Source organism: Coregonus lavaretus (assembly GCF_964263955.1).
Source record: "Coregonus lavaretus genome assembly, contig: HAP1_SCAFFOLD_171, whole genome shotgun sequence".
Taxonomy (NCBI): Eukaryota; Metazoa; Chordata; class Actinopteri; order Salmoniformes; family Salmonidae; genus Coregonus; species Coregonus lavaretus.
The window spans coordinates 767,712-778,042 of NW_028160460.1; the positions used below are offsets into that span (position 1 = coordinate 767,712).

Below are 10,331 nucleotides of genomic sequence, written 5' to 3' on the forward strand. Positions count from 1 at the left end.
GGGCTTCATAGCAAAGGGGGTGAATAAATATGCACGCACCACTTTTCCGTTATTTATTTTTTGGAATGTTTGAAACCAGTTATTTTTCATTTCACTTCACCAATTTTGACTATTTTGTGTAAGTTCATTACATGAAATCCAAATAAAAATCTATTTAAATTACAGGTTGTAATGCAACAAAGTAGGAAAAATGCTAAGGGGGATGAATACTTTTGCAAGGCACTGTACACCACAAGTTTGCATTTCCTGCTTTGCAGAAAGAATTCTCAGCTACAAAAGTGTGATCAAATTAAGATCCTATATATGTACATAGTTACATTCTCAAAATCAACCATGTTTCAAATAGTATACTTTTTTAATTAAAAACCGCTGTCCACTCTATTAGAATATGTTAATGATTCTGGGAAATCAGAGATCAGAAAAGAATAGGAGGAACTATAGAGGTAAAGGTTTTGCATGTTGTGGAGGAACTGGTTTTATGGAATGATGACATAGCAGAGGTGGCCAGCAACCCTCCAATTGTTGGAGCTGCCAGTTTGACATATATGCACACGCACGCACATGCAAACACACACACACATGCACTCACGCACACGCACACGCACACACACACAGTTTTGTGTCACGTACTCATTTGTTTGTCTTTAAGTTTGCTACCAACATGTCAGATGTTTCTGGGCTGATTTTGTAAAAATTATTTTGTAAATATGGCTATTTAAAAAAATTATGTTTTACATGATATCCAATATCAATGACCCAGGGACTAAGGAGATGCAGTACTACATTATTTTTATTGAAGAAATACATTTTGTGTCATGTGTCACACACAGAGGGGATTCCAGTTCAACCAAGATTAACAAAAGTTTTGGTAGAACATGAAATCATTAATCTGACATAAATTCATATCATATTACAGTTTAATCATTTAGCAGATGTTCTTTTCCAGAACGACTTACAGGAGCAATTAGGGTTAAGTGCCTTGATCAACGCCACATCGACAGATTTTTCACCTAGTCGGCTCGGGGATTCCAACCAACTGGCCCAACGCTCTTAACCGCTAGGCTAAACGTCACCCTCATATCGCACTACTTTAAATACCCATACCTTTACATGTTGACTATTTTGTGTAAGTTCATTACATGAAATCCAAATAAAAATCTATTTAAATTACAGGTTGTAATGCAACAAAGTAGGAAAAATGCTAAGGGGGATGAATACTTTTGCAAGGCACTGTACACCACAAGTTTGCATTTCCTGCTTTGCAGAAAGAATTCTCAGCTACAAAAGTGTGATCAAATTAAGATCCTATATATGTACATAGTTACATTCTCAAAATCAACCATGTTTCAAATAGTATACTTTTTTAATTAAAAACCGCTGTCCACTCTATTAGAATATGTTAATGATTCTGGGAAATCAGAGATCAGAAAAGAATAGGAGGAACTATAGAGGTAAAGGTTTTGCATGTTGTGGAGGAACTGGTTTTATGGAATGATGACATAGCAGAGGTGGCCAGCAACCCTCCAATTGTTGGAGCTGCCAGTTTGACATATATGCACACGCACGCACATGCAAACACACACACACATGCACTCACGCACACGCACACGCACACACACACAGTTTTGTGTCACGTACTCATTTGTTTGTCTTTAAGTTTGCTACCAACATGTCAGATGTTTCTGGGCTGATTTTGTAAAAATTATTTTGTAAATATGGCTATTTAAAAAAATTATGTTTTACATGATATCCAATATCAATGACCCAGGGACTAAGGAGATGCAGTACTACATTATTTTTATTGAAGAAATACATTTTGTGTCATGTGTCACACACAGAGGGGATTCCAGTTCAACCAAGATTAACAAAAGTTTTGGTAGAACATGAAATCATTAATCTGACATAAATTCATATCATATTACAGTTTAATCATTTAGCAGATGTTCTTTTCCAGAACGACTTACAGGAGCAATTAGGGTTAAGTGCCTTGATCAACGCCACATCGACAGATTTTTCACCTAGTCGGCTCGGGGATTCCAACCAACTGGCCCAACGCTCTTAACCGCTAGGCTAAACGTCACCCTCATATCGCACTACTTTAAATACCCATACCTTTACATGTCAAATATATCTACATAAGATCTAAATCTGAATATATTGCTATATACAGAACTTATTGATGGGAACAAAACATTTCATTAGCAGGTGTAACTTCCGTGGTAAGGAAATGAAACATTGAATCCGCATTCAGCATTCAATCAAACACCTTATTCAATCTTCTATGGTTTGGCCCAAAAACAGGCTGCTAAAGCTAGTAATGCTAACCCAATTTCAACAATTTCTAATAACAAGAGTTTCTCCTCCTGTCTCTTCTGCTCAATCATCTGCTCTATCTTCCTCTTTTCCTCTAATTTCTCCTCCTCCTCCCTCCTCCTCTCCTCCTCCTCCCTTCTCCTCCTCTCCTCCTCCTCCCTTCTCCTCCTCTCCTCCTCCTCCCTTCTCCTCCTCTCCTCCTCCCTTCTCCTCCTTTCCTCCTCCTCCCTTCTCCTCATCTCCTCCTCCTCCCTTCTCCTCCTCTCTTTCTCCATCTCCTGTTTTTTTCTCTCCTCCTCCTCTCTCAGTTTCCTCTGAACCTCCTGGTATATCTCATTGGTGTAGTACCCTCCTCCATTCCTCTCCACCATCTCTTCTATCTTCCTCAGCAGCTGTGTGACCTGAGTGGTGCGGACCTCTGGTTTACTGTTGAGGGCATGATGCCCTCCCCCACACACACTGATTGGTTGTTTAGTTGTTTCAGTCCTTTCAAAGTCCTCCCATTGTTTCCTGGTTAGTTTTTCTCTTCCGGTGAATAACACCATGGTGTAACTCAAGGCCTCCTCGCCAAAGTTTTTCTGGATCCACGACAAAGCATTCCTGTCTTCCTGTGTGAATCTCTCCAGCCTGATAACCAGAAGGAACACATGGGGGCCCGGAGAAGAGAGAGAGATGCACCTCTTCATTTCATCATTCAATTGTTCTTTAGTCAGTGTTGTGCTGTAAATCCCAGGAGTGTCAATCACAGTGATGTTCCTCCCCTCCACTACTCTTTTCCCCATCACACTCTTCCCTGCTCCAGTCTCCTCTCTAAACACCTCTCTACCCAGGATGGTGTTTCCTGTTGCACTCTTCCCTGCTCCAGGTATACCCAGCAGAACTATCCTCATGTTGGTGGAATCTGTTGTGGGACCAGAATCTGTCAAAGGACATATACCATGTTATGTCATCAAACCTCCAGATTGATCAATAGACATTCACACAATAGTGTAAGGCAATGTGACATGTATAAACAGGTCAATTGGAAAACATAACCTCGAATATAGTGTTTTTGTTCATTCACAGGTAACATTGAAGTAAACTGCACACTAACACCAAGCACTTACTTTTGCTGCAGGTTGCCGGCATCTTGTCTTGTGGTCAGATGAGAATAGCTGAAAAAAGTCCATCAAGTTCCACTGTAGAATCTGATTATTGCCAGTCTTGGGCTGCTGAGGTAATACATGTATTATACACAAAGGTGTTGCTGCTTGGCATCTCACATCTCTCTCTCATCTCTCTCTCAATGACAGCACAACAGCGATTCTGGGAAATCACAGACTATGAAACAAGAGGAGGAGCAATGCAGATGAGGTGTTTTTCCTGCAGCTATAGCAACCTGTACCTGAAGGAGGGCAGAGTACAGGGTTACATACATCCCTGCCATGCCAGTGTATAATTGGGTGAAGTCGGCACACAGCAGTGATAAATCATATGTGCTTTTTCTGTTTATTTATCTAAAGCAATCCCTTTAGACACTGTGTACATTTAATTTGAATTTGATTGGCACAATATTAGAACGTAGCCAATATTAATGACAGCAACTGTAATTGCACTGTTATTATGATTTTGTTACAGAAGTAGCAAGAACTCCAATCATTCCAATCATTCACCCTGATGGTCCTACTAAAGGTTCCACTAGTACATCTCTTACTGCAGATTGTGCTATGTAGCTAACTTTAACAAGAGGAAATTAATAGGTAAACGTTTTTTTTTTGCATCATGTTATGGGTATGCTTGTCAGTGGTAAGGACTAGGGAGTTTTTTTTAGGATAAAAATAAACAAAATGGAGCTAAGCACAGGCAAAATCCTAGAGGAAAACCTGGTTCAGTCTGCTTTCCAACAGACACTAGGAGACAAATTAACCTTTCAGCAGGACAATAACATAAAGATACAAGGCCAAATATACACTGGAGTTGCTTATCAAGACGACATTGAATGTTCCTGAGTGGCCTAATTACAGTTTTGACTTATATAGGCTTGAAAATCTATGGCAAGACTTGAAAATGGCTGTCTACAACAACCAACTTGACAGAGCTTGAAGAATTAAAAAAATGAATATTGTGCAAATATTGTACAATCCAGGTGTGCAAAGCTCTTAGAGACTACAGCTGTAATCGCTGCCAAAGATGATTCTAAAATATATTAACTCTGGGAGATGAATACTTATCTAAATGTAATATTTCTATATTTCATTTTTAATGTGCAAATATTTCTAAAAACATGTTTTCACTTTGTCATTTTGTGGTATTGTGTGTAGATGGGTGAGCAAGTATTATTTTTTCATCCATTTTGAATTCAGTTTTCAACACAACAAAATGTGGAGTAAGTCAAGGGGTATGAATACTCTCTGAAAGCACTGTATTTCCCATTTGCACAATGCTACTATGCTATTTTTGCCTTCTTGCAATGAAATACTTCAACCACTAGAAACTGTGCATATGAATGGTTTAAAGTTTGCGGGGAGGAAAGCACATTTTCACGTCAAGTTAAGATTTTATAAATTATAAATATTGCGTGAAAACTGGCGCATGCACATTTCAGGGTCTATTTTGTACGTGCGCATGGTTTATAGATGAGGCCCCAGCTGAGGAAGATCGAGGAGATGGTGAAGCAGAATGTAGGACTGTATTACACCATTGAGATGGACCAGGAGGCTTAGATGAAGGTCCAAGAGAGGAGAGGAGAGGAGGAGGAGGAGGAGGAGAGAGGAGAGAGGAGGAGTAAGCGAGATAACAGGAATAGGAGAAGAAGTTAAGAGAAGACCAAAATAAAATGGTAGAAAGAGATAGTCTGATATTTCTATGTGGAAATTACAAACTTTAGAAGCTTTTTTTTAAACTCAAATACACTGCAAGTTTGCATTTCCTGCTTAGCAGGAAAATTCTCAGCAACAAAATAGTGATCAAATTAAGATCCTATATCTGTACATAGTTAAAATCTCAAAGTAAACCATGTTTCAAAATGTAGACTGGTTTAATTAAAAACCACTGTCCTCTCTATTAGAATATGTTAATGATTCTGGGAAATCAGAGATCAGAAAAGAATAGGAGGAACTATAGACGTGTGGCTTGCATGTTGCTGGAGGAACTGGTTTTATGGAATGATGACATAGCAGAGGTGGCCAGCAACCCTCCAATTGATGGAGCTGCCGGTTTGACAAACATGCAAACACACACACACATGCACGAACACACACACAGTTTTGGAAAACCCCTAGCTCTGCCTTATTAATAACCTTGTGGTAGCTACCTGTAGAGTCATTGTTAGGTGTGACAGCAGCATTCCAGGAGAAACAAACGAATGCATTTGTCACATGGTCATTTGTTTGTATTTGGTCGTGTTCGTAAATTCACCCTGGAGTGCCAGAGTGCGCTCTGGGCTTTCGTAAATTCAGAGTGTTGTCATATTGTCTGTTCATAGACTCAGAGCGTTTCACTCTCAGAGCGTTCAGAGGGTCACTGGTCGCTCTGGCCGAGGAGTAGGGTTGATCCGAGCGTTCTGACCTCACAACGGCAGTCAAATATCCAAGCTAACTGCTTAACATGAAACAAACTACTATGTCACATACTCATTTGTTTGTCTTTAAGTTTGCAACCAACATGTCAGATGTTTCTGGGCAGATTTTTTTAAAATTATAAAACAAATATGCCTATTCTGTTTTTATTTTACATGATATCCAATATCAATGACCCAGGGACTAAGGAGATGCAGTACTACATTATTTTTATTGAAGAAATACATTTTGTGTCATGTGTCACACACAGAGGGGATTCCAGTTCAACCAAGATTAACAAAAGTTTTGGTAGAACATGAAATCATTAATCTGACATAAATATATATCATATAACAGTTCAGTCATTTAGCAGACGCTCTTTTCCAGAGCAACTAGGGTTAAGTACCTTGATCAAAGGCACATCGACAGATTTTTCACCTAGTCGGCTCAGGGATTCCAACCAGCGACCTTTTGGTTACTGGCCCAACGCTCTTAACCGCTAGGCTAAACATCACCCTCATATCACAATACCTTAAAAACCCATACCTTTACATATCAAACATATTTATATCTAAATCTGAAAATATTGCTATATACAGAACACATTGATGGGAACAAAACATTTCATTAGTAGGTGTAACTTCTGTGGTCAGGTGATGAAACATTATATCAGCATTCAATCAAACACCTTATTCAATCTTCTATTGTTTGGCCCTAAAACATCAAATCAAATCAAATCAAATTGTATTGGTCACATGCGCCGAATACAACAGGTGCAGACATTACAGTGAAATGCTTACTTACAGCCCTTAACCAACAGTGCATTTATTTTAAACAAAAAAAAGTAAGAATAAAACAACAACAAAAAAAGTGTTGAGAAAAAAAGAGCAGAAGTAAAATAAAGTGACAGTAGGGAGGCTATATATACAGTAAAATAAAGTGACAGTAGGGAGGCTATATATACAGGGGGGTACCGTTGCAGAGTCAATGTGCGGGGGCACCGGCTAGTTGAGGTAGTTGAGGTAATATGTACATGTGGGTAGAGTTAAAGTGACTATGCATAAATACTTAACAGAGTAGCAGCAGCGTAAAAAGGATGGGGTGGGGGGGGGCAGTGCAAATAGTCCGGGTAGCCATGATTAGCTGTTCAGGAGTCTTATGGCTTGGGGGTAGAAGCTGTTGAGAAGTCTTTTGGACCTAGACTTGGCACTCCGGTACCGCTTGCCGTGCGGTAGCAGAGAGAACAGTCTATGACTAGGGTGGCTGGAGTCTTTGACAATTTTGAGGGCCTTCCTCTGACACCGCCTGGTATAGAGGTCCTGAATGGCAGGGAGCTTTGCCCCAGTGATGTACTGGGCCGTACGCACTACCCTCTGTAGTGCCTTGCGGTCAGAGGCCAAGCAGTTGCCATACCAGGCGGTGATGCAACCAGTCAGGATGCTCTCGATGGTGCAGCTGTAGAATTTTTTGAGGATCTGAGGACCCATGCCAAATCTTTTTAGTCTCCTGAGGGGGAATAGGCTTTGTCGTGCCCTCTTCACGACTGTCTTGGTGTGTTTGGACCATGATAGTTCGTTGGTGATGTGGACACCAAGGAACTTGAAGCTCTCAACCTGTTCCACTACAGCCCCGTCGATGAGAATGGGGGCGTGCTCAGTCCTCTTTTTTTTCCTGTAGTCCACAATCATCTCCTTTGTCTTGGTCACATTGAGGGAGAGGTTGTTGTCCTGGCACCACACGGCCAGATCTCTGACCTCCTCCCTATAGGCTGTCTCATCGTTGTCGGTGATCAGGCCTACCACTGTTGTGTCGTCGGCAAACTTAATGATGGTGTTGGAGTCGTGCCTGGCCATGCAGTCATGGGTGAACAGAGAGTACAGGAGGGGACTGAGCACGCACCCCTGCAGCTAGTAATGCCAACCCACTTGTAACAGTTGCTAATAACAAGAGTTCCTTCTCCTCCTGTCTCTCATCTCTCTCTCTATGACAACACAACAGTGATTCTGGGAAATCACAGACTATGAAACAAGAGGAGGAGCAATGCAGATGAGGTGTTTTTCCTGCAGCTATAGCAACCTGTACCTGAAGGAGGGCAGAGTACAGGGTTACATACATCCCTGCCATGCCAGTGTGTAATTGGGTGAAGTTGGCACACAGCAGTGATAAATCATCTGTGCTTTGTGGTAACCTTCATGTTAATCTGGGGTTAAATGGGCAATCTGGGATTGGTACATCTGTTTTATTTTATTAGTGATACAGCCATTCATTCTTGAAGAGTCAAACTCATAAATGCGTCATGAGGCCGATTCAGACTTAGGAAATGTATCCCTTTTTATGCGTTTTGGTTCAAGCCCTTCTCAGTATTTGGTATTCAGACTTACCTAATGCAGGAGCGTAACAAGGTTTGTAGGTGTGGCTCTCTTGCCTGTACTGAATACGTTTCATTAAATCCCAGAAAACACACCCACTGGGTGGCCTACCAACTTGATGAGGGAGTTTTTCTTCAATTTGTTTTTCGGTTTATTTATCTAAAGCTATCCCTTTAGATACTGTGTACATTTCATTTGAATTTGATTGGCACAATATTAGAACGTAGCCTATGGAGAATGCGTTCAGAGTGGAGATCAATGAAAGATAGCCATCAATACAATTTACACATTCAGTTCTTCAACCCATGGTAATGTTGGAAGATAAGTGTCACACCCTGACCTGTCTCACCTGTCTTGTGCTTGTCTCCACCCCCCACCAGGTGTCTCCCATTATCCCCATTATCCCATGTGTATTTATACCTTCGTTTTATTTTTGTCTGTTGCCAGTTCGTCTTGCCAAGTCTTACCAGCATGTTTTCCCGGTTTCCAGTCCCTCTAGTTTCTGTTTTCTAGTCTTTCTGGTTTTGACCATTCTGCCTGCCCTGACCCTGAGCCTGCATGCCGTCCTGTACCTGTCAGACTCTGATCTGGTTACGAACCTTTGCCTGTCCTTGACCTACCCTTTGCCTGCTCCCCGTGTTATAATAAATTATCTAAGAACTGAACCATCCGCCTCCTGTGTCTGCATCTGGGTCATATCCTGAATCGTGATAATAAGTGTATTTAAGATGATGGAAATAGTAGGAAACAGAGAAAGTTACATAATTAAAACCTTTTGTGAGTGCCCAAAGGTTACATTTGGTACAGCTATCATTGTGCAATGCTTTGCATCACCATCACCCACTGGGCACACATGTACGTCAGTTCAACGTCTAGTTTTGATTTACATTTGGTTGAGTTGTCAACTAACCGTGAATTCGACATGAAATTAACAACAAATGCCACCATGTCATTGGATTTAAGTTAAAAGTTGGGTGAAAAAACAACGAAACATTTACATTTACATTTACATTTTAGTCATTTAGCAGACGCTCTTATCCAGAGCGACTTACAGGAGCAATTAGGGTTAAGTGCCTTGCTCAAGGGCACATTAACGTCATTTAGCAGACGCTCTTAGCCAGAGCGACTCACAAATTGGTGCGTTCACCCTATAGCCAGTGGGATAACCACTTTACAATTGGGGGGGGGGGGGGGGGGGGGGGGGGTAGAAGGATTCCTTTATCCTATCCCAGGTATTCCTTAAAGAGGTGGGGTTTCAAATGTCTCCGGAAGGTGGTGAGTGACTCCGCTGTCCTGGCGTCGTGAGGGAGCTTGTTCCACCATTGGGGTGCCAGAGCAGCGAACAGTTTTGACTGGGCTGAGCGGGAACTATGCTTCCGCAGAGGAAGGGGAGCCAGCAGGCCAGAGGTGGATGAGCGCAATGCCCTCGTTTGGGTGTAGGGACTGATCAGAGCCTGAAGGTACAGAGGTGCCGTTCCCCTCACTGCTCCATAGGCAAGCACCATGGTCTTGTAGCGGATGCGAGCTTCAACTGGAAGCCAGTGGAGTGTGCGGAGGAGGGGGGTGACGTGAGAGAACTTGGGAAGGTTGAACACCAGACGGGCTGCGGCATTCTGGATGAGTTGTAGGGGTTTAATGGCACAGGCAGGGAGGCCAGCCAACAGCGAGTTGCAGTAGTCCAGACGGGAGATGACAAGTGCCTGGATTAGGACCTGTGCCGCTTCCTGTGTAAGGCAGGGTCGTACTCTCCGAATGTTGTAGAGCATGAACCTGCAGGAGCGGGTCACCGCCTTGATGTTGGCGGAGAACGACAGGGTGTTGTCCAGGGTCACGCCTAGGCTCTTCGCACTCTGGGAGGAGGACACAGCGGAGTTGTCAACCGTGATGGCGAGATCATGGAACGGGCAGTCCTTCCCCGGGAGGAAGAGCAGCTCCGTCTTGCCAGGGTTCAGCTTGAGGTGGTGATCCGTCATCCATACTGATATGTCTGCCAGACATGCAGAGATGCGATTCGCCACCTGGTTATCAGAAGGGGGAAAGGAGAAGATTAGTTGTGTATCGTCAGCGTAGCAATGATAGGAGAGACCATGTGAGGATATGACAGAGCCAAGTG

General features: G+C 42.3%; 1 protein-coding gene across 1 annotated transcript; it reads right to left on the reverse strand.

The window, feature by feature from the left end:
* Window positions 1–1,399: 1,399 nt before the first annotated feature.
* Window positions 1,400–3,441, reverse strand: LOC311121816 (GTPase IMAP family member 9-like; the record flags this gene model as incomplete). The annotated part of the gene is made up of 3 exons (XM_084196260.1): window positions 1,400–1,408; window positions 2,634–3,232; window positions 3,420–3,441. 3 exons carry the CDS (start codon window positions 3,439–3,441, stop codon window positions 1,400–1,402), a joined length of 630 nt encoding a protein of 209 aa, XP_084052386.1.
* Window positions 3,442–10,331: the final 6,890 nt, after the last annotated feature.